A 25265-nucleotide genomic window follows, 5' to 3' on the forward strand; every position below is an offset into this window, starting at 1 on the left:
TTTGCACCGATTTTTTTGATATGATTGGGCATCTGAAACCTGGCGGAGCCCATCGAGGTCGAATTGTTAGCTGAACACAACCCAAGCACGGATGAGAGTCGGCTGGATTCGAACTCACAACCTGTCTCTCCGAAGTCCCGCGCTGATGTCACTACGCCGTCAGAGTTTTAGCAAAGACAATAACGCGTTCGACCTACATTCATAAATGCAAAGCAGGGCAAAGACTGCTTCGATTCGGAGCTGGTGAGGGTGGCTGATCATTTGCTCCTCTTGAAACTGTGGGATCAATTCGCTGCCCGGTACTGACAACAAAGCTCACCCCTCCAGTTAAAGCTATGGCCACCCAAACTCCTAAGGATCGCGGCGACTGCCTCCAGGTTTTCAGAGGGACCTTCATCCACTCCACAGATACGTCTCCAGTGGAGAGTTTGGACGCTTATATTGTGGGAGTCAACGAGTTGGGAAAGGTACGGACACCGATTCATATTTCCACTGTGGTTGGTTTTTTAAATCGCTGGGTCAAGAGGGATCAATGGTTTAGTTCGATTTTCAGTGTAAATGAAATACTTGACAATATATTAGTGTAACGAATTCCCTGCGCCCAAAGATCGGCAGAAACCAGTCGTGTGCGTATGGATGGGGAATCACGTTTTCGGAGAAGAATGCGTGCATTATCAATCAATTATACTTTTCAATGCAATTCTTTTTATTACAATTTCATTTGGTGTCAATGTAGCCTGTAGAGGTAAATTCGACTAGTCCTCGTTTAGAACTGGGAATCGGGTGCATTACCACCTTCTAGAAAACGAACATTACAACCATGGACTCTGCGCTCTCCCGCAGGCGGGCTGCGGAAAAGGCTCGGCAATCGCTTCGCAAGAATGCACGTCCAGGCAATTCACTGTGACCTTATTTACGGTAACTCTCGTCCCAGTCTTATAGATACTTGACCAAAAGCACAGTAACGCCTACTCTTCCTGTTTATCTTGTTCCGTGAAAGAAGGCTACCGTTTATACCGGCGCTGTAATGGAGCGGAATTAGTGTCAGATTACTGCTTCTTAGCCGCAGTGCTGGCGTTAGCTTTCAGTTTGAGAGTTTTAGTTAACGCCCCCGTCGTTCTAGCGTTATCGATCTTCCTTTAATTCTGCACAGTTCTTATTAAAAGCCAGTGAACTGTTCATCCACTCTGGTGTCTCTCGCTCTGCACCTCGGCAATAACCGAACACCTGTGTCACAGTCGTTGGAAAATCGTGGCCAAGGGCTATTTTCCATAAAAAGGGACTTTATAAATATTGTGTAGAGGTATTCTAACTCTGGTCGGCGGTTAGGAAATGTTAAGGAAGAAGAATTTGGGAAAGGGAATGGGAAGGGGTGAAAGTGTGCGGTGGGATCACAACACAAGAGTTGGAAGGAGAGTGGGGAATGAAGGGAAGAGGAGAAAGGAAAGGTGCGAGAGTGGAAGATCAGAGGAAAGGGCTGGAGAGAGGTGTGGGGACAGAGAGGGTGAGTGCGGAAAACATCAGAGCTGTAAATGAACGGGTGGGAGGATACCCGCACATAATCGCCTAAGCACAAATCCCGTGATAAGGATAACGAGGGAGTAGGACGTGAACCCACGGTTACTGATTCAGAGGCAAGACTTTTGGAAATGAGCCACAGCCAAGTTATCTAAATGAAATGTCCAGGTAAAAACAAAGTCTGCTATATTTCCAAATTTCATTTGTATACCTTGTGATTATTGGACATGAAGTTATCCCCCCCCCCCAAAGTTCTCATTCGTTAACCTGGCATGCAGTAATATCTAAATATCATTATGCAGCTCTGGCATTTGCTTCAGGTGTGCAGATATGATCCAGAAAAGGTTTCAAGTTTCACTCCAGAGACTTGTGCACAAAATTCAACTTTACTTTTCAAGATTATTAGTTTCCAGGATCTCTGCCCGCAATGTTCTAATTTTTTTACAGCTGCGCAGACCAACCATTGTTCTGAACAGGAAATTTTTGTGAGGCACTCTAAATTTTTTTTTGTAATATGCATACTATGAATATTTAGATTGCGTTGGCATTCAGAGGGCTGGAGGTTCATTAACAATGAGCTACCAACTTCCATTCTGTGTTTATTGTTACAATTTCTAACAGTGTTGTAACTTGAAACACAGACAAGGTAAATATGTTGAAGCTGTAAAATGTTTCAAGGTAAAGGTTGTGGCATGTTTATTATTTAGAAATTTTATGGATTATATTCATTAATGCAATTAATTACAGGGTACTACACAATTATATTATATAATTATATAATACTCTGTGTCTGAGGCCTCCATTAGTCAGAGTTGACCATGGATATTGCATCCTAGCTGTCTAGATACACAAGCCTGGGCAGTACCATATGGATAGCAAGCTGCTACTCATGTATCAAGCTTTCTCCTCTCCACACATCTGATGAACCCAAAGGAACAGCAGACCACGATACAGTTTGGTACCAGCAGCACTGCAGGAGTTACCAGTTGCATTGAACTCAACATAGGACTGCCTTAGGGACTCTAGCTCCATTTTTTCCCTCGGGGTTTAGTCCCAAAGCCTTGCCTGTGAGTGAGTATAGCCGAGGTTTGAAATCAGAGTTTTCCTTCTCCTAGATGAGCTGCCAACCATCTGCCCAAAGCGACTGGTTTTAAGGTGCAGGTAACTCACCTTTTCCCCTTCTCCTGTCAGTAGAAACAGTTCCACCAGGCTTAGTAGCTAAGCCACACGTGAAGGCCAGGAGCTGGATTTGGTTGTCAGAGGATATTTTAGGTGCACGCCATTGGGAGCATTTCATAGGCAGTGGGAGCTTGTTCCCATTACCACCCCAGGCTATAATAATTCTAAGGAACCAATTATATAATATAACATGATTGAATTCGCTCACAAGTTTGAGAAGGAGAAGCTAACGTCAGATGTATCAGTATTACAGTAGAGTAAAGGGAATTGCAGAGTCATGAGAGAGGAGTTGGCCAGAATTGATTGGAAAAGAACACTGGCAGGGATGACAGCAGAGCACCAATGGCTGGAGTTTCTGGAAGCAATTCGGATGGCACAGGGTATATACATCCCAAAGATAAAGATGTATTCTAAAGCAGCGGTCCCCAACCTTTTTTGCATGGCGGACCGATTTAATATTGACAATATTCTTGCGGACCGGCCAACCTGGGGGGGGGGCGGTGTTTAAGTAGGGTTAAACTCACCTCAACGTGTCTTTTACAGTTGGGTTGCCAAGTTTCTCACTCCCAAATAAGGAACAAAAGAAGCAGTCAAATCCCGGGACACTTGTGTTTACCCCAGGAAAGACTACCATGACCATGAAGCCTTGCACGGGCACCTGTGTGCGCATGCGTGACGTGCGCATATGTGATGTGCGCATGCGCGTACATGCCGATTTTTTTTTACACAAATCGGTTTTGCCTTAATCTTCCCAACTATACCGTACATACATTACTTGTATGTTATATAGGCTGTGTATTTATCATATCATTCCTGCTTTTACTATATGTTAGTGTTATTTTAGGTTTTATGTGTTATTTGGTGTGATTTGGTAGGTTATTTTTTGAGTCTGGGAACGTTCAAAAATTTTTCCCATATATATTAATGGTAATTGCTTCTTCGCTTTACGCCATTTCAGCATGAACGGTTTCATAGGAACGCTCTACTTTAGCAGGGGAAATATGGGACAAGGGCGGTCCCGCATTGGGACAAACCAATTTAGCCCAATATACAGGATGTCCTGGCTAATACGGGATAGTTGGCAACCCTATGTTCAAGTTCAACAGTGCGTGACAGGGAATGAGGAAAGGTGCAGCTGACTCATATTGTTCCCTCACGGCCCGGTAGCACCTGCTTTGCGGCCCGGTACCGGTCTGCAGCCCAGTGGTTGGGAACCGCTGTTCTAAAGGAAAGATGACATAACCATGAGAAGTCAAAGCCAACATAAAAGTCAAAGAAAGGGCATACAGTAGACCAAATATTAGTGGGAAGGTAGAGGATTGGGAAGCTTTTAAAAACCAATAGAAGGCAACTAAAAAAAGTCAAGAAGTTAAAGATGGAATGTGAAAGTAAGATGGCCAGTAACATCACAGAGGATGCCAAATGTTTCTTCAGATCCATAAGGTGTAAAAGAGAGACAAGAGTGCATATCGACTGCTGGGAAACTATGCTGGAGTAGTAGTAATGGGGGACAAGGAAATGACAAATGTGTAAGTATTTTGCATCAGTCTTCACTGTGGAAACCAGAAGTAGTATGGTAGAAGTTCCCAGGTGTCAGAAGTCATGAAGTGTGTGAAGTTACCATAAGTAGAGAGAAGGTTCTTAGGAAACTGAAAGCTCTGAAGGTAGATAAGTCACCTGGACCAGATGGTATATATGCCAGGGTTCTGAACGAGGTGGTGGAAGGGATCATGGAGGCATTAATAATGATTTTTCAAGAATCACTAGATTCTGGAATGTGTCTTGAAGACTGGAAAGTTGCAAATGTCACTTCACTCTTCAAGAAGGGAGAAAGGCAGAAGAAAGAAAACAATAGACCAGTTAGTCTGACCTCGATGGTTGGGAAGATGTTGAAGTTAATTATTAAGGATGCAGTCTCAGGGTACATGGAGACACGTGACAAAGTAGGCCGTAGTCAGCATGGTTTCCTCAAGAGAAAATCTTGCCTGACAAATCTGTTGGAATACTTTGAAGAAATAACAAGCAGGATAGACACAAGAACATAAGAAGCAGGAGCAGAAGCAGGCCATCTGGCCCATGGAGCCTGCTCTGCCATTCAATAAAATCATGACTGATCTGAGTCATCCCCCCACCTACCTTTTCCCCATAACCCTTAATACCCCTACTATGCAAACATCTATCCAACTTTGTCTCAAATCTATTTACTGAGGTAGCCTCCACTACTTCATTGGGCAGAGAATTCCACAGATTCATCGCTCTTTGGGAAAAGCAGTTCCTCCTCCTCTCCATCCTAAATCTACTCCCCTGAATCTTGAGACTATGTCCCCTACTTCTAGTTTCAACTACCAGTGAAAGCAACTTTCCTGCCTCTATCTTATCTATTTCTTTCATAATTTTATGTTTCCATAAGACCTCCTCTCATTCTTCTGAATTCCAATGAGTACAGCCCCGAGCGACTCAATTTCTCCTCATAGTCTAACCTCCTCTGTACCACCTCCAAAGCCAGTACTATATATATATATATATATATATATACCCTTCCTCAAGTAAGGAGACCAGAACTGCATGCAGTACTCCAAGTGCAGCCTCAACAGTACCCTATACAGTTGCAGCATAACCTCCCTGCTCTTAAATTCAATCCTTCTAGCAATGAAGGTCAATATTCCATTTGCCGCCTTGATAGCCTGCTGCACCTGCAAACCAACCTTTTGTGATTCATGCACAAGCGCTCCCAAGTCCCTCTGCACAGCAGCATGCTGCAATTTTTTAGCATTTAAATAATAATCTGATCTTCCAATTTCCTTCCAAAGTGGATGACGTCACATTTACCGACATTATACTCCATCTACCAGACCCTTGCCCACTCTCTTAACCTATCTCTATCTCCCTGTAGACTCTATGTATCCTCTGCACAATTTGCTTTTCCACTCAATTTAGTGTCATCAGCAAACTTAGATACACTATACTTGGCCCCCTCTTCCAGAATATTAATGTATATCATGCAAACAACAGGAATTCTGCAGATGCTGGAAATTCAAGCAACACACATAAAAGTTGCTGGTGAACGCAGCAGGCCAGGCAGCATCTCTAGGAAGAGGTGCAGTCGACGTTTCAGGCCGAGACCCTTCGTCAGGACTAACTTCCTTCAGTTAGTCCTGACGAAGGGTCTCGGCCTGAAACGTCGACTGTACCTCTTCCTAATGTATATCATGAACAGTTGCGGGCTCAGCTGTGGCACACCACTCACCACTAATTACCAACCAGAGTAACACCCATGTATCCCAATATGAAAGCAAGGATATAATGTTGAGACTTTATAAAACACTGGTGAGACCTCACTTGGAATACTATGAGCAGTTTTGGACCCTTATTTTAGAAGGAATGTGCTGAAACTGCAGAGGGTTCAAAGGACATTCACTTAAGTGATTCCAGGATTGAATGATTTGTCATATCAAGAGCGTCTGATCTCTCTGAGCCTGTATTCAACTAGAACTCAGAAGAATGAGGTTGACCTCATTGAAACCTATTGAATAGTGAAAGGCCTTAATAGAGTGGATGTGCAGAGGATGTTTTCTATTGTGGGAGAGTCTAAGACCCGAGGACACAGCATCACAATAGAGGAGCATCCTTTTAGAATGCTGATGAGGAGGAATTTCTTTAGCCAGAGAGTGGTGAATACTGTATGTGGAATTCTTTTCCTCAGGCAGCTGTGGAGATCATGTCTTTATGTAGATTTAAGGCAGAGGTTGATAGATTCTTGATTGGTCAGAGCAAGAAGGGATACAGGGAGAAGGAAGGAGATTGGGGCTGAGAGGAAAATTGGACCAGCCATGATGAAATGGCAGAGCAGACTTGATGGGCCAAATGGCCAAATCCTGCTCCTTTATCTTCTGGACTTATAACACAGATTTCAAAGTCATATTAGCATAATTTCAAAATTATATTAATATTATATCAAAGAAATTGCCAGGTGCGTAACAACAAAGGTTATGTGTGCGGGAGCATTTCAGTTACTGTGTAGCCGCACACCAATGCAATTTGGAGGGAACAGTGTCTCCCACCTCGAGAGAGACGAGTAGGAGGTATGCCATCTGTGCTTCCCTTCAAGTTACCCAATATCCAGACTTGTGGATACTTTACTGGCCTACCTTTCCTGGACATAAATCCTGAAACATGCATACTGTGGGGATGGCAATTACTTAAAACGCTGCTTCATGGCCACTTTAGCAAAAGCATTTGAAGCTGAGCAATAAATGAGGGATTAGACTGCCTGGGAATAAAAGATAAATCTGCTTCAAATGGTGACAAATTTCAGTAGTGTCATTGAGATAAAACCGGATCTGACCTCCCAAGCAGGTGCGAGGAAGGGTAGGGAAGTTTGTTTCAAACTTTACTTGCTAGCCAAGGTGTTGTCACACTACTATTGATGGAAACTTGCTATGACGTTCTAATAATACCTGTGTGGTTACAGAGTCTTTTGGGCTGCTTTAAAAGTGTTGGAGATGTGAATTTTCCTTCCTTCTTTTTGTTAAAGACATTTCCTATTCCTACACTCCCAGACCAACATGATGATAAAAACAGCTTCTCGTAACTGCTGCCCGTACAGGGCACCTAAAGTTGTTAGGACGGATCTTCCTGAACTCCCCAGTCACTGCTCACATGCATATATAACTTGAGATGAATCACTTCTCATTCCTGCTCTGATCTCTCGATGTTGAAATCCAACAAAGCTCAAGAAGTAGCACCTTATCTTCTCAGTCAGCGCATTGCAACCTTCCATGGAATACTGACTGTAACCATTTCAGATAATCAACTTCTCTGGCATTTTCATTTCAGATTTCCAGCATTCATTGTATGCTGCTTTGATAACTTCAGATAATTATTCTACATTTACAGTTTTATTCCCTGTTACCATCCCTGTTCATCTCATACTGTCACCCTCTTTCACCTTCTCATCTTCCTGCCTTCCATTCACACACAGACTTTCCCTTTAATTCTCATTTTACTTTCGATCCCTACTCCAACACCTGCTTTCTCTGCACCTTTTACCTTCAAACACTCCCAGCAGTAAATAACATCTGGAGGAACTTGCTGAGTCTGTGGAGGGAAATGGCCAGCTGTGTTTCAGGTCAAGTCCCCTTTTTTCAGTCTAGATCTTGAGCCAAAACTTCAGCTGTCCATTTCTCTCCCCAGGTGCTGCATGACTCACACAGTTTCTCCAGCAGATTGTTTTATTTTCCATATTCCAGCATTTGACATCTTATTCTAATCTCTAACTATTCCCATTTCTAATGACAGACCTCAACCTTAAATGGTAAATCTGTTTCCCTTTCCGCAGATGCTGCCTGACCCACTGACAGTTTTATTTCTCTCCAGGTGCAGATCTTTTCGATGGTTGGAAAACCTATGTTCTTTTGAAGGGAAACTAAGTGTCTTCAGAACCAGCAGAACAGAATCAGATTTTTTCCTGTTTCTGTTGCAGATCATATTCATCGATACTGCAGATAAAGAAGAAGAACTGTCAGCGAAGTGGCATTTCAAGAGGGATACGGTCCGAGTGCTTCAGCCAAGGTTAGAGCACACTGTAGGTTATGAAGTCCTCACGCACTGGCCAAGTGGTTCACAATGTCAGGGGAAAGAGAGTGAAAATCTAGAAAAATGCACGAGACCTTCCAATTATAGAATCCAGTGGTGTAATTGTACACCTGCAACATGAGACCCTGAATATTACCATGTTTGTGGCTCCACTTCTCCATCATTTTGTTGTTGTCTGAATCATTGTTGATTGTATGCCCATATAATCACTGTGCATTCTGTTTTCTGTTTTTCACTAAAGCTTCCCATATCTCTCTAAACCTTTCCGATCCATGTAATCTTGCAAATGTCTTTTAATTGTTGCTGTTTTACCTGCCTCCAACACCAACACCCCCCCCCCCCCCCCCGGTAATTTGTTGCCCTGTGAGTGGAAAGAATCTTTCTCCACTCACCTGAAGATGCTTTGCAAAGGCAAGTTGTTGTTTACTAGTTGCTGGCACAAGTGGCAGTGTCAATGGGGAAATGAAAGCCTAGGGTTCCCATGTGCTGGATGGGTGGTATCATCCTGTCCTGCATCATTGTTTTCATTGGCTCCCTCTGGGTTCCGCAGCTCATCGTGACCCTGAATGTAGGTTAAACCAGGGCACCTCTCCTAGCACAGAACTGTTGGCCATCAGTATCAGAGATAGATATAGAATTCAGGGCAACACATTTATTGAACTCATGGGAAGAGTGTGAAACTCATCCCCACAGAGTTTGGCTGTACCAAACAGAAGAGATGCATTTCAGAGGTGGATAAAGAAATAGAAGGTTATGGTGACCAGCGAAATGGAAATGAGTGGGGGAAAAGCTCACACGGAAGATAAACACTAACAGGACTAGTAAGGCAAAATGGCCTTTTTCTGTGCTCTAATTCTATGTAATCATAACATTTCACAAAATTTTACCAATATTTTGGCTGCAGCAATCCAAGAGTTCCGAGCATTGTAATCTTATTTTTTTTTTAAGATAACTCATAGGTCATTGCTTTGTTGTTATTTGCCAACCAATTATGGGCTTAACCAAAACATTCCTGTTGGTCATTAACCAACCCATGTCTTCTCCCTTTGTCCTCCTGGTCAACTGCAATGAAAAAAGGTTTATGCCAATAAGTAAGCTATGTCATTAACTATCTGCTCTCTCTTCATTCAGGCAGGAATTCTTTATTCCGGGACTGGTTGACACCCACATCCATGCCCCCCAATATCCCAATATGGGATGTTGCCTGGATCTGTCACTCCTTCAATGGCTAATCAAGTACACCTTCCCCACTGAAACCAAATTCAAAGACCTGAAGTTTGCAGAGGATATTTACACCAAAGTAGTGGTACGTAAACCATATTTCAAGTATTGTCTTGCATCACTTGGTGAAAGTAGACACTTATGGGAATCGGGCAGCCATTCAGTGCTTTGGGCTTGTTATCCCACTCAATGAGATGCAAACCTAACTCCACACACCTATGTTCACCCCATGTCCATTGACAATTTTTAAATAAAAGCCTCAAATTTAAAGGAATAATCGACATGGCATCACAGACTTTTTGCAAATTTTTAACATACTATGACCAGAAATGTATCCAAACAAAAATGTTTCTAGACTTTTCAGAACTGGAAATACAAAAGATAGTGACATTGTCTGTTCCTCTGAAATCCTGAAGTTTAAATCAAATTGATTAATTATTTCAAGGTGCACAGTTCTAGCCTATGCAATTTAACTCTTGGAGACCAGCTCTTATTATTCTGGAAAAATTACACTGCATGCCCTCTAGAATCAATATATCATAAGAGTAATACTTCATGGGACAGGTCCCAGTCAATTTTATCCAGGTTGACCATGATGTCTATCTCTGCTAATCCCTTTTAGAGTTGAAACCTTCTAAAGTGTCCAGAAATTTTCATAGGATTTTGTGTACTGTCCATCCAAGCTTCAAGAGTCTCCAGGCATGGTGGGAAAAAGCTGCAGGCTTCCACCTCCATCACTTTAGCCAATCTGCTGAGGTTGGTTTTCAAATCAACATATGCAGTATGTAATCCTTAGAATAAAGTGGTCATATTTCACAAAGCACTAGAAGAAATGATACAGGTAATTAATATAATTAGAAAGCTAAGAAGAAGCCAGCACCTGAGGTTCACTTTTAGAGGAAAGGAATTAAAAACACAGAGAGGCTGTTTCACTTGTGTTGAAACTTGTTTTTGACCACACTTGGAAAACTGTGCTGCATGTTACAGAACAAGTATAAATGAATAGCAGGAGCAACAAAAATGATCACAAGGTGATAGCGAAATTGAGTGTTAGAACTATCAGACTGAATGGGCTGGGGCTCCTTTCATCAGAAAAGTGAAAGGTGTAATTAGGTTAATGGAGCAATGTCTCCATTTATGGGAGATCATTGTTAATATTAAATCATGAACAAATCCAATAATGAATTCTTGAGATATTTCTTGATGTGTTGAGTGTTTATAATGGACTGGAACATTTGAGGAAAATAACAGGGATATATTTAAGGGGAAACTGCATAAACGCACAAAGAAGAAAGAGCTGGAAGGGTTTACTGAAGGTGGTGAGACAAAGAGGGATATGTGTGAAAGATAAACCCCCATACAGACTGATAGGGCCAAATGGCCTGTTCCAGAAATGAGGGGCTTCATACTTGTGGACAATTCCAAATGGCAGTGGGGTCAACAACTAGAACAGAAGGGGGTAAAGTTTACTGGTAGAAGCACCAAGGTTGACAGTGAAAAATGTTTTTACTCTCTGGAAAGTGCTCCTGGAGGTGTTAGTGAGTAGATTCAATGCTGTGTTTCAAAATTGGTCGTAGGAAAATTAAACAGGCTCATGAAGAGAGGATGGGACAGTGAGAGCAACTGAACTTCTCTTCCATAAAGTTGATACAGACTTGATGGGCTGAATGTCTTCTTCCTGCACTGTAACCTTCCCACGAAAATCTGTATAAAAACAAATGACTATAAATTCAGCTCCATCTGGTTTGCTCAGTGCATTTATATTGACACATCACAGTGAATCCAGCACTACGTTTTGCTGTATTTAGTCCAATGGATGAAGAAAGAATTTGCAGGTAACATTCTTTGCCCGTCAGTGATTTTCTGTTACTCAGACAAGAGAGAGCTTGGAAAGGGCAGAAGAGTAAGAACAAACTTCCCACTAATAACAACTTCATTATTCAACAGAAAAGAACACTGAGAAATGGCACAACTACTGCATGCTACTTTGCAACCATCCATACTGATTCATCTTTAAAGCTTTGTGACATCATTGGTAAGAGGTTTATCCCAAATCTATTCATTTCATAGATAGCAACTACACAATCTAGTGAATGTCTGCACCTGAATAGCTTTAAAGGATTTCAAAGTCAGATTCAAGTTTATTGTCAAATGCACAAGTATATAGACTCAGTGCCCACTTTATTATGTGCACCTGTATACCTGCTTGTTTATGCAAATATCTGATTAGCCAATCATGTGGCAGCAATTCGATTCATAAAAGCAGGCAGAGACAGCCGAGAGCTTCAGTTGTTGTTCAGACCAAATATCAGAATAGGGGTGGGGGCGGGGGAACGTCATCTAAGTGACTTTGACCGTGGAATGATTGTTGGTGCCAGACAGAAGCCTTAAGATCATAAGATATAGGAGCAGAATTAGGCTGTTTGGCCCATTGAGTTTGTTCCGCAGACTCCACAGAGATGTTTAATTATCTCAAAAACTGCTGACCTCCTGGGGTGTTCACACACAACAGTGTCTAGAGTTTACAGAGAATGGTGTGGAAAACACGAAAAAAAACAGAGGGTGGCAGTTTTTTGGTGAAAATGTCTTGTTAGTGAGAGAGGTCATCCACTTTGACTTTCTGCCGTTGGGCAGCAGACTATGATGCACAAAAATAAGAACAGTCAAGATGAAAAACAGTTCCCCAGGCCATTAGGCTTCTGAACTCCTGGCCGCATTGTATTCAAAGTGTCACCAGTTAATCTGTTCTGTACCCTACAATATTTAATATTAATGCATTTTAGTTTGTTATTTATGTGTAATTCATCAGTAGATTTTATCCTTACCTTCATAAGTTATCATGTGTTATGTGCTTTACGCCCTGGTTCAAAGAGACTTTGTCTTGTTTCTATATACATTATATGGTTATTAATGTTATATACATGTATGTCATTAAATGACAGTAAACTTCACTTGACTTGACTTTACTTAAGAATGGCCAGAATGAATCAAGCTGATAGGAAGGTGACAGTAACTCAAATAACCATGCATTACAACAGTGGTGTGCAGAAGAGTATCTTTGAATGAACAAGCCATTGAACCGTGAAGCGGATGGGCTAGAGCAGCAGAAAACCACGGCCATACACTCAGTGGCCACTTTATTAGGTGCAGGAGGTACCTGATGAAGTGTCACTGAATGTATATGCACACTTGCAATGAAAAAATTGCTTTCAGCAAAATCCCAGGCACAAAGCTTCACATTTACAACATTCACAAGAAAAACATAAACTGAATATACATAAGCATGTACAGTTTTTGCAAGAAAAGCACAATTACAACAGAAATTAAAGACTTTTGTAGTGCAAAGTAGTCAAAGTGATCACAGTATTGTTGTACTGAAGTTGTGATAAGAGTTTGCACAGGTTGGTTCAAGTACTGAATGGTTGAAGGGAAGTACTGTAGCTGTTCTTGAAACTGGTGTTGTGGGACATCAAGTTTCTGTACCTCCTGCCTATTGGTCTGGTCTAGATAGTGAGGATGTTTAATGATAGATGTTGCCATCTTGAGGCAATGCTTTGGGCAGATATTTTTGATGCTGGGAAGGATGTGCCATTTACTATACCAGACCAGGATACAACTCACAGTTATAAACTTTCTACAGTACATCTATAAACAATTTGTTGGAATGTTGGGTGAGAATCTAAGCCATCATGATGGCACACCATCCTTGTAATTTGTATCTGCGTGCTGGGCCCCAGATAGATCATCTGATATGTAAGTGCCCAGGAATTTAATGCTGCTGATTCTCTTTGCTACCATTTCACCAGTGTAGACTGACATAGGGTTAAGGACTACTTAACTACTTCTCTTTCAACTTAATACTGTTCTTAACCTCTGCAGTTAGACATGGTTAGCTTACGCTTCCTCCAATGAGAGAGATTTACTGAGGATTTTGAATTATTTCTTTCAAGTCCCTGTCATCATGTGCCCATAGTCTTCCCTGAGCCCTCTTTAACCAACACTCCCTTTCCATTGTAATTCCATTTGTTTAGGTTAAACATAGTTGTTTCCAAGCCTATGCTCTTGACCGCAACCAGAATTTGAAAGTTGAATATCTTATGACTAACTTCCAGGGAATCTTTTACTCTTGTGTCATTTATAAACCCTATCTCATTACTCATGAGAGGATCTTAACCTTTTTCCTGGTTGGCCCATAGCATATTGTTCTCAGAAACTATCCCAAATGCAGACACTGAATTAGTTTCTGTAGCTCTCTATTTCACCTTGATTAACCCAATTTACATGAAGGTCGAAGTCTCCCATAATAGCTCTTTTTCATGTATCACCATTGACTTACATCCTTTCCTACACCATTTAGGGTCAGTACACAATTCCTGCCAGTGTCTTTTTTTTTAACCTCTGTGCAAAGTGACACAGCATCTCCTAGGTATTCTTTCATATCCATATTTATTTTGCCTCTTATTAATAGCACTGCCCCACTATCTTCCCCTTCCTGTGTATCCTCCCTGAAAGGTAAATATCAAGCATCCAGCTTTAACCCATTACATTCATGTCCTCCTAATGAATATCAGATAATTTCCCTTCACTTTGTGCAGTTAGTTCATCTACCTTATGACAAATGTTTTATGCACTGATACTGATGCACTGTAGTTTTTTTTATGTTTTTAAAGCTCCTTAGCATTGCCTTCTTGCTAGTTTTAATCATATTACTCTTTTTTTTGTACTGCGGCCCTTGTTTTCTTTCATTCCTGTCCTCATTTTACTCTCTCCCTAGTTACATTGCTTAGGCTCATATTCGTTTGCCATTCCAGTTTAAAACTTGCCTGACAACACTGACAAACGGCCATGCCAGGGCATTATTGGTTGGTGCGGTGGAGTTTGGAGAGATGGAGAAAGGATCAGGAAAAGGGGGTCAGAACAGAGAACAAGAGCTGGAAGGGTGAGTGGTGAGCAGAGCAGTGGAGTGAGTAATTAGAGCAGTAAGCCTGAGAGCATTGGGAAGCTGGTTGACAGAAAGAATTCTGGAAGAGGGAGGAGCTAAGGAAGTGACCCAGCTAGGCTGTGGAATCTGAGACCATAGGAAGTGGTTGCACTGAATAGCATAGATGCACGTAAGGGCCGCTGAAAAAGGCTACGATGGTGGTTTTGAGGAGGAGGCACGGGAGCAGCTTGAGTCGAGCATCAAAGGTAGATTGGCCAAATGGCCAGCTTCAATCAATGAGGTAGTTTTGAAAAGTAGTCAAAATGGCAGCTAATTTACCCCGAGAAAGCTTCCACAAATTATATTATTTCATGATGTTCCTGAGGGATATACTGTGTATTTACGAGGATAGAGGGAGAACCCTGCCATTGAACATCTATGCCCACTTCATAGAGCAAAAAGAGCCTCAGTTTATGTATCATCAGTAAAAGCAGTATTTCCAACTGTGCAAAAATCCTTCAGTACCACATTATGGTATCTCAGCTCTGCTGAGTGCTCTCATTTTTGGAGAACTGAACCTTCAATATCCTTGCCTTCAGGACAGCAGGGAGCTGCTAAATTAGCCACGTCTATTGGCAGCCATTGTTCATGAAGCTGACACTGCACCAAAGGACTTCCGCATTACTGGGTGGGCAGCTTTTCAGATGATTGTTCAACTAAGGCTGTTTCTGTTCTTTGAGTTAGACACAAAGCTCCTAAGAGCTATCTTGAAGAAGAATAGGTGAGTCCTCTCTGATGCCTTCATCAGGAACGATTCCACTATGCTAGAGTAACAAAAAAGACATTTCCACCATCAGCAAACTTTGAGAAATTAGTGCTTCTTTTCTTTCTATTTTTTGATACAGATAAATTTGGCCAGCGAGCTTTTGTGGGTAAAGTATGCATGGACAATAACTTTGCTTATACTGAGTATACTGAAGCAACAGAGGAATCAGTAAAGGAAACAGAAAGGTAATGTGTTACTTCTGAGTCTCCCCAGTTTATCAAACAGAGGAACTTTCAAACAACTCCCTGTCCATTCACTTGGCAACCAAATTCCGAAGATCATCCATTGCTGTAAAGTTTATAGCAACACACACAAAATGCTGGAGGAACTCAGCAAGTCAGGCAGCGTACATGGAGAGGAATAAATTCGCTGTTTTGGGCTGAGACTGGAGGAAGTGGGAAGAAGCCAGAATAAGAAGGTGGGGGAGGTGATGGAGTACAAGCTGGAAGGTGACAGGTGAATCTAGGTGAGTGGAAGGTAAGAGGATTGGGGAGGGAGGATGAAGTGAGAAGCTAGGAGGTGATGGATGGAAAAGGTAAAGAACTGAAGGAGAAGGGATCTTATTGAAGAGGGGAGTGAACCATAGGAGAAAGGGGAGGAGGAGAGGCACCAGAGAGAGGTGATGGGCAGGTGAGAAGAAAAGGAGTAAGGGGGAGCCGGAATAGGGAATGGAAATGGAGAGAAAGGGGAGGGGAGAAATTACTAGAAGTTGGAGAAATCAATGTTCATGCCACCAGGTTGGAGGCCACCCAAACAGAATATGAGGTGTTACTCTTCCAACCTGAGAACAGTTTCATCATTACAGTAGAGGAGGTCATGGACCAATACGTGACATGGGAAAGGGGATTGGAATTAAAATGGTTGGCCACTGGGACATACTTTCTAACGTGGATGGAGTGGAGGAGCTCGACAAAGCAGTCCTTAATCTACGTCGGGTCTCACCAGTGTACAGTGAAGTTAATCTAGGTATCCTGGTCAAAATTCATCCCTCAACTGATACCTCCAGAAAGGAGTGAATGGACCAACAATTTTACATTTTGCTGATTGAGTACGGTGTGTCCTGATTGGCTGTCATGTGTCCTACAGGCAGGTGCAAAAAAGTGCTTCCTCAGCTGAAAAGAACCACTTAAATCCACATCTCTCTTTTCATTCAGTAAGGTACAACTTGAGCATTACATACAAAATGCTGGAGGAACTCAGCAGGTCAGGCAGCATCTATGGAAGTGAATAAACAGTCGATGTTTCAGGCCTAGACCCTTCTTCAGGACTGAGAAGGAAGTAGGAAGACGCCAGAATCATAAGATGGCGGGAGCTGAAGAAGCTAACTAGAAGGTGATTAGGTGAAGCCAAGTGGGAGGGGAAGGTAAACGGCTGGAGAGGAAGGAATCTAATAGGAGAGGAGAGTGGACCACAGGGGAAAGGGAAGGAGGAGGGGACACGGGAGGGGGGAGTGATAGGTCGGTGAAAAGAGGTAAGAATGGGGAATAGGGCAAGAGGGGATGGTGGCAAATTTTTTTACTGAAAGGAGAAAATCTATATTCATGGCATCACGCTGGAGGCTACCCAGATGGATTATTAGGTGTTATTCCTGCATCCTGAGGGTGGCCTTACCTGGGCACAAGAAGAGGCCGTGGACAGACGTAGCAGGACAGGAATGGGAATCGGGGTATCATACCAACAGGTTGATGCTTGAGCATTGACTGAAATGTAAAGCAGTGCTGCTGCTGTTGATATGGTTTATTGTTTTTAAGTGCTGTGGTCAGAAGTAGAGTTTCATTATTAATTATGTAGCTGAGCGTTCACTAGGATAGAAATTTGGAAATACTATACCAAAATGTTCACTCTTTGTAATCTGTTTTTGTTTTAGACTTCTGATTTTGTTTCAATTGCTAACCTCTCAGAGCTTGGCTTTATTGGGAAGAGCAGTAAGTTTACTGTCCTGGATATTGTTGGCAGGGATGACTGACCAGGGGTGAGCCACAGTGGCAGGGCCTCCAGCACTGAGTCTGACCCGGTGGTGCAGAAGGGTGGGACGGAGAAGAGGAGAGCTGTTGTCATTGGAGACTCTATAGTCAGGGGAGCAGACAGGAGATTTTGTGGACGTGAGAAGGACACCCGCATGATTTGTTGCCTCCTGGGTACCAGGGTCCGGGATGTCTCTGACCGGGTGCACGACATCCTGGTACGAGAGGGAAAGCAGCCAGAAGTTGTGATACATGTTGGTACCAACGACATAGGTAGGAAGAGGGATGAGGTCCTGAAGTGTGAGTTTTGGGAACTAGGCAGAAGGCTGAAGAACAGGACCTCAAGGATGGTGTTCTCAGGATTGCTGCCAGTGCTACGTGACAGTGATGGTAAGAATTGGAGGAGATGGCAGTTGAATGCGTGGCTGAGGAGTTGGTGCATGGAGCAGGGTTTAGATTTTTGGATCATTGGGATCTCTTCTGGGGAAGGTGGGACCTGTACAGATTGGATGGGTTGCACCTGAACTTGAGGGGGAGCAATATCCTTGCAGGTAGGTTTATTAGCATGGTTCGGGAGGGTTTAAACTAATTTGCGAAGGGGATGGGATCCGGAGTGATAGAGCAGTGAAAGAAGTGCATGGAATAAAGCCAGATCTAACACAGGGAGGCCTTGAGGAAAGAGAAGCAGAATAAACGGTGTAAAGGTAGTAAGGCAGAAGGGCTGAAGTGTGTGTACCTCAATGCAAGATGCATCAGGAACAAAGGTGATGAACTGAGAGCTTGGACACGTACATGGAATTATGATATAGTGGCCATTACAGAGACTTGGCTGGCACCGGGCAGGAACGGATTCTCAATATTCCTGGATTTCAGTGCTTTAAAAGGGATAGAGAGGGGGTAAAGGAGGAGGAGGGGTGGTATTACTGGTCAGGGATACTATTACAGCTACAGAAAATGTGGGTAATGTAGCAGGATCCTCTTTTGAGTCAGTATGGGTGGAAGTCAGGAACAGGAAGGGAGCAGTTACTCTATTGGGGGTATTCTATAGGCCCCCTGGTAGCAGCAGAGATACAGAGGAGCAGATTGGGAGACAGATTTTGGAAAGGTGTGAAAATAACAGGGTTGTTATTATCATGGGTGACTTTAACTTCCCTAATATTGATTGGCACATGATTATTTCCAAGGGTTTAGATGGGGCAGAGTTTAAGTGTGTCCAGGATGGATTCCTGTCACAGTATGTGGACAGGCTGACCAGGGGGAATGCCATACTAGATCTAGTACTAGGTAATGAACCGGGTCAGGTCACGGATCTCTCAGTGGGTGAGCATCTGGGGGACAGTGACCACCGCTCCCTGGCCTTTAGCATTATCATGGAAAAGGGTAGAATCAGAGAGGACAGGAAAATTTTTAATTGGGGAAGGGCAAATTATGAGGCTATAAGGCTAGAACTTGCGGGTGTGAATTGGGATGATGTTTTTGCAGGGAAATGTACTATGGATATGTGGTCAATGTTTAGAGATCTCTTGCAGGATGTTAGGGATAAATTTGTCCCAGTGAGGAAGATAAAGGATGGTAGGGTTGAGGAACCATGGGTGATAAGTGAGGTGAAAAATCTAGTCAGGTGGAAGAAGGCAGCATACATGAGATTTAGGAAGCAAGGATCAGATGGGTCTATTGAGGAATATAGGGAAGCAAGAAAGGAGCTTAAGAAGGGGCTGAGAAGAGCAAGAAGGGGGCATGAGAAGGCCTTGGCGAGTAAGGTAAAGGAAAACCCCAAGGCATTTTTCAATTATGTGAAGGAAAAAAGGATGACAGGGGTGAAGGTGGGACCGTTTAGAGATAAAGGTGGGAAGATGTGCCTGGAGGCTGTGGAAGTGAGCAAGGTCCTCAATGAATACTTCTCTTCGGTATTCACCAATGAGAGGGAACTTGATGATGGTGAGGACAATATGAGTGAGGTTGATGTTCTGGAGCATGTTGATATTAAGGAAGAGGAGGTGTTGGAGTTGTTAAAATACATTAGGACGGTTAAATCCCCGGGGCTGACGGAATATTCACCAGGCTGCTCCATGAGGCGAGGGAGGAGATTGCTGAGCCTCTGGCTAGGATCTTTATGCCCTCGTTGTCCATGAGAATGGTACTGGAGGATTGGAGGGAGGCAAATGTTGTCCCCTTGTTCAAAAAAGGTAGTAGGGATAGTTCGGGTAATTATAGACCAGTGAGCCTTATGTCTGTGGTGGGAAAGCTGTTGGAAAAGATTCTTAGAGATAGGATCTATGGGCATTTAGAGAATCATGGTCTGATCAGGAACAGTCAGCATGGCTTTGTGAAGGGCAGATCGTGTGTAACAAGCCTGATAGAGTTCTTTGAGGAGGTGACCAGGCATATAGATGAGGGTAGTGCAGTGGATGTGATCTATATGGATTTTAGTAAGGCACTTGACAAGGTTCCACATGGTAGACTTATTCAGAAAGTCAGGAGGCATGGGATCCAGGGAAGTTTGGCCATGTGGATTCAGAATTGGCTTGCCTGCAGAAGGCAGAAGGTCATGGTGGAGGGAGTACATTTAGACTGGAGGATTGTGACTAGTGGTGTCCCACAAGGATCTGTTCTGGGACCTCTACTTTTCGTGAGTTTTATTAACGACCTGGATGTGGGGTAGAAGGGAGGGTTGGCAAGTTTGCAGACGACACAAAGGTTGGTGGTGTTGTAGATAGTGTAGGGGATTGTTGAAGGTTGCAGAGGGACATTGATAGGATGCAGAAGTGGGCTGAGAAGTGGCAGATGGATTTCAACCCGGAGAAGTGTGAGGTTGTACACTTTGGAAGGACAAACTCCAAGGCAGAGTACAAAGTAAATGGCAGGATACTTGGTAGTGTGGAGGAGCAGAGGGATCTGGGGTTACATGTCCACAGATCCCTGAAAGTTGCCTCACAGGTAGATAGGGTAGTTAAGAAAGCTTATGGGGTACGTAGAACATAGAACATAGAATAGTACAGCGCATTACAGGCCCTTCGGCCCACAATGTTGTGCCGACCCTCAGACCCTGCCTCCCATATAACCCCCCACCTTAAATTCCTCCATATACCTGTTTAGTAGTCTCTTAAACTTCACTAGTGTATCTGCCTCCACCACTGACTCAGGCAGTGCATTGCATGCACCAACCACTCTCTGAGTAAAAAACCTTCCTCTAATATCCCCCTTGAACTTCCCACTCCTTACCTTAAAGCCATGTCCCCTTGTATTGAGCAGTGGTGCCCTAGGGAAGAGGCGCTGGCTATCCACTCTATCTATTCCTCTTATTATCTTGTACACCTCTATCATGTCTCCTCTCATCCTCCTCCTCTCCAAAGAGTAAAGCCCTAGCTCCCTTAAACTCTGATCATAACGCATACTCTCTAAACCAGGTAGCACCCTGGTAAATCTCCTCTGTACCCTTTCCAATGCTTCCACATCCTTCCTATAGTGAGGTGACCAGAACTGGACACAGTACTCCAAGTGTGGCCTAACCAGAGTTTTATAGAGCTGCATCATTACATCACGACTCTTAAACTCTATAAATAATAAATAGAACAGACCCTGAGTCATTGATGCAGTCGACCACGATACAGCCTGTCCTCAGCCAAGTGAACACTGGGGGCAGCACCGACTCCAGCCTGGACCCCGCACCTCACTGCCCCGGTGGGGTGAACCGACTTCAATGCCTCACTCATGGCGACTGCTGACAGGTGACACTGTGGCTTAAGGCCTTGAGTCCACAAATGTCCCAGAAGTTTGCAGTACTCCTGTCTATAAGTCTAAGTATGTTTTAAAAACTGATACATTTCCAGGAACTGAAGGTCTGCAAGAGGGTTTGGCGCCATGCTCCAATTGAAAGGACCATGAGTAAGAGTACACCTGGAAAGTTGTGTACAGGTCTGGACTCCCTGTGTAAAGTAGGATGTACTTACAGAGGGAGGGCAGAGAATATTCACCAGGTTGATTTCTAAGATAGTAGGTACTTTGTCTAATGAAAGAGTGAGCAGGCTGGGTCTACACTTTCTCAAGTTTGGAATTCTTGTTGGGTCTGACAGGGTAGACACAAGGATAATGTGTTCTCTGGCTGATGAGTCAGGAGTCAGCAGTTACTGTCTCACAATAAGGAGCCCAGCCATTCAGGACAGAGAAGAGAAGGAACTTCTTCACGTGGAGTCTAATGAGTTTTTTGGAATTTTCTACCAAAGGCGGCTGTCAGTGCTTGATCACAGTGTTTATTCAGGATTGATTTTTGAATATTAAGGGATCAAAGGATATGTTGGTCACACAGATTTTGCTTTGTGTCCTGCCTAATATTTATCTTGCATTAAAAATCAACAGCGTTGTCTGTGACACATTTTTGTTTCAGAGATATTGCTGTTGGCAATATTACTGTTACAGATGGCAATAATATTTCCTGCGTTATAACAGTTGCCAATTATCAACATCAGCCCTTGTACTGCTAGAATTAGATTTATCTCTGATTGACAAGTTTTAGAGTTTTACTGTGCTTGTACAATCATCTCGAACTTAAACCTCTGCTTAGTACTGTTGCATATGTAATATTTCAGTAACATCAGTGGTTCAATACTTCCATTTTTAATATCAGAGAATATACAACCTGAAATTCATACTGTCTGCAGACATCCACACAAACAAAAGAAATACCCTAAATAATGAATGACAGGAAAATGTTAGAACCCCAAAGCCCCCCTCCCTCCCATGCCCAAGCAGCAGTGAAGCATCAACTCTCTCCCGCCTGCTTCAGCAAAGCCTCTGCCTCCTCCCCCACCACCCGGCAAGCGAGCAATAGCAAAGTCCTCAAAGAGCCCATGGTCTGCAGTCCATCAAAATCCACTGTTCACCTGACAGTTCGACATGCCACAGGCTCTCTCCCACTGACAAGGGAGAGAAAGATATCACTCATGCTACAGCAAGAGGGGAGACCAGCAACTCGCTGTTTGATGTTACAGTCAGCAGCGGCACCTTTAATATTTGAGTAATATTGTAAACATATTGTTTGATTAAGCATTCTTGTTGTTTAAATAATTCATTACGGGTTATATACAAAAATAAGTGAACTGCATACATCGTGATGCCACCACCTGATATGCATGTGCCTCGCTTAAAGCAAAGAACAAAACTTAAGACTCTCATCTCTTGGCTCTCTCGTTTTCCTTTGCATTAGTTTAATGTGTTGGAGTTACGTAACATAACAAGTACCATTACTGCTGGTGGAGTAGCCCCAAAACCGGACAGAATCTGTAATTAATGTACACTTTCCACACAGTGTTCCTGCACCCTTCACTTTCAAGTACCTTGTGAGTTTTGAAATAAAAACAACAGCAGCCAAAGCATCACGGAACAGGGACAGCTAACTTAGCCTCTCCTCATCTAATCCACTGTTTGATCAGATGGATGTTGATCTGGACTTTAACTCCATACACTTTAATTAGTTAAGTACTTAATACTCTTGCCTAAAGCTATCAATGTGGAAGACTGTTTCAAGATCCCCCACTTCCCGATCCTACCTTTGCCTCCACCTAGCTCCCCATCATCCTCGTGCCCACCAGTTGCTTCAGCTTTTTGTGACAGTGTCCAGATTTTCTCTGCTCTTTGTCTGTGTCCTGACTTCACCCCTGCCTCCCTTCCCTCCCTCCCTTTCCCCCCAAAATATCCACCTCCACCCTCTTGAATTCTGTAGTTGGTGAAATATTTCAGTTTGATAATGTGTTTCCTTATTGCACCTGAAGCACTCGTTTGGAAGGATTGCAAGTCCAGTCAGTGCAAGTCATGATCGTTACCTACTTGTACAAGCATGCGAGCAATGCTGGTGAATCTGTTACAAGTGTGACTGCACTCTCGAAGTGCTCTTTTGACTGTGACATGCCTGGCCCGATGCAGGATCGTAACCTGCAGCATCAACTATTGCTTTGCCTCCACAGAGGCTGCTTGGCCCGCTGAGATCTTCCTGATGTTTATTTTCAACTTTCCAGCATCTGCTTTCCTTTATGTTCTCACAATAATCTGACTGATTTGTAAATGATTCTGAAATATTTGTTTGGGGTTAATTTTGAATGGACAATGAACACCAGCCTAGCAGTAAAATTCACCTCCCATGAACAAACAGAATACTACGTGTAAGAAGTGTAGCGGTGTTAGACAGACTCTTAAGTCAGCAAAGCATAGAAGGATAAATACTTTCTGGGATTAGTGTAAATGGACATTAAAGTTTGGTATCGGCATTTGGGTCCGAAGGGCCATTCCTTTGCTGTACAGCTCTAGGACTTTAAGTTTGAATAATAGGGAAGAATTTGTCTTCAACATGCCAAATGGACCAACCTAATTGTTGTCCGATAATCCGTCAGTGAATTATCTTGTGCTGCTTTGCTACGTTACTGGTGCTATATAGAAGCAGTGGTTGTTATATGGCCTCTCGGTTGCTAACACACTATAGGTTTTGAGAATGTTGGTTTGTAGAGTCTTCTCCATTATGTACCATGTCATATGATGTGGGCGAGCATGGTCTTCACCAGGAAAGTTCTTGGCAGGTTTGTAGAGCATAACTATTCAAAAGTTTAAATTGGGTAGCTATTGTTTGGCTGTTGCACAGGGTTTGAAGATATTGTTACACTTTGCACAGAATCATCAAAGTGGACTCATTATTTCCTGCTTCATTGCAAATATGCACCAATCAGTAAATGGGATATATGAAACTGGAAGATAGGAGAAAGTAATGTAAGTGCATATAGAATTCTCCTATAATTATAAAAAAATGATGGGCTTAGAATTCCCAGTAAATGGTGGAGCGAGGCCCTCTCCTGTAAGATTTGATGGTCTTTGTGACACAGGCATTCCTTTTTCCAAAATCAGGCATCAGATCAAAGGAACCAGCTGACGCTTCTCTGTGATTCCATTAAGTAGGTGGCAGAGCCAATCGTATTGAGGAACTCCCACAGACAGGACAGGATGTAGAAAGCAAATTTTGAATTAATATTATAAATATAATACAGAGTTCAGAATATTAATAAGACTGAAGAATGTACAAATAAATGGTCATGGTAATAACTGAAATATCACAAACCGCAAAAGAACTTTTAATATTGCTTGATATTTACCTCATGTTTGTTTGCTTCAAGGAATGGTTGATTTGGGTTTTATTGTTAAATGTAATTCATCCCATCGTCACTAGGGGAGCTCTCCTGGACGGCACACTGGCTCAGCTATTAGAGGCGCTGCCTCACAGGGCCAGTGACCTGGGTTCAGTCCTGACCTCCTGTGCTGCCTATGACGAGTTTGCACCTTTCCCCTCGGACCATGTAGGTTTCCTCGGGGTGCTCCAGTTTCCTCCCTCATCACAAAGACTTGCGGGGTGGTAGTTTAATTAGCCACTCTGAATTTCCCCAAACTTGTAGAAGACTTATAGAATCTGTTGAGAGTTGAAGGGAAATGTCGGGAGAATTTAAAAATAAGGGTTTAGTATGATTGAGTGCTTGATGGTTAGCATGGATTTAGTGGGCTGAAGGGTGGATATCTCTATATCTTCAAAGTAAATCCATCAGGTTCTTCACATCAATGAGAGAGCAGATGAGTCCTGGATTTAATGTCTCTGCTGAAAGGTGGTACCTCCTACAGCATTGCCTTGACTTGGACTCTGTTTGAATGCTACCGAAATACAGTCTCTGGTGTGGGGCATGGACGAATAGCCCTCCTAGAGCTGAGTCAAGAACAGTCGGCATTCTGCCCACTGAACCATCATAAACTGAAACAAGTTGGCTTGTTTAGCAGCTCTGTTAGTGGAATTTGCATGTTCGAACACCATCCTGGAACCTGCTCATTAAGCCAAGGTCATGTCCCTAAAACATGTATGCAATGTTCCCCTGAGGCTAGCTTCTTCACTCAGATTCATTTGGAAGTGGAATAACTGGGCAATTCCCTCTCTGTTCTTTGGGCAATGTACTGTAGATGGTGTAGATATAATCATTTACCTGCACCGATTCAGTGCTTCACAGAAAGGTGCAGATAG

General features: G+C 43.0%; 1 protein-coding gene across 1 annotated transcript in view; it reads left to right on the forward strand.

Moving 5' to 3' along the window:
• Window positions 1-206: 206 nt before the first annotated feature.
• LOC140197728 (guanine deaminase-like) overlaps window positions 207-25265 on the forward strand; it is a 75518-nt gene continuing 50459 nt past the window's right edge. Inside the window, exons 1-5 of the mRNA XM_072258113.1 lie at window positions 207-467; window positions 8180-8268; window positions 9424-9598; window positions 11461-11548; window positions 15340-15445. Of these exons, the coding sequence (XP_072114214.1) occupies window positions 336-467; window positions 8180-8268; window positions 9424-9598; window positions 11461-11548; window positions 15340-15445 (590 nt within the window). The 5' untranslated portion in view covers window positions 207-335. The remainder of the gene's footprint in view (window positions 468-8179; window positions 8269-9423; window positions 9599-11460; window positions 11549-15339; window positions 15446-25265) is intronic.

The sequence above is a fragment of the Mobula birostris genome, chromosome 5, assembly GCF_030028105.1.
Source record: "Mobula birostris isolate sMobBir1 chromosome 5, sMobBir1.hap1, whole genome shotgun sequence".
Taxonomy (NCBI): Eukaryota; Metazoa; Chordata; class Chondrichthyes; order Myliobatiformes; family Myliobatidae; genus Mobula; species Mobula birostris.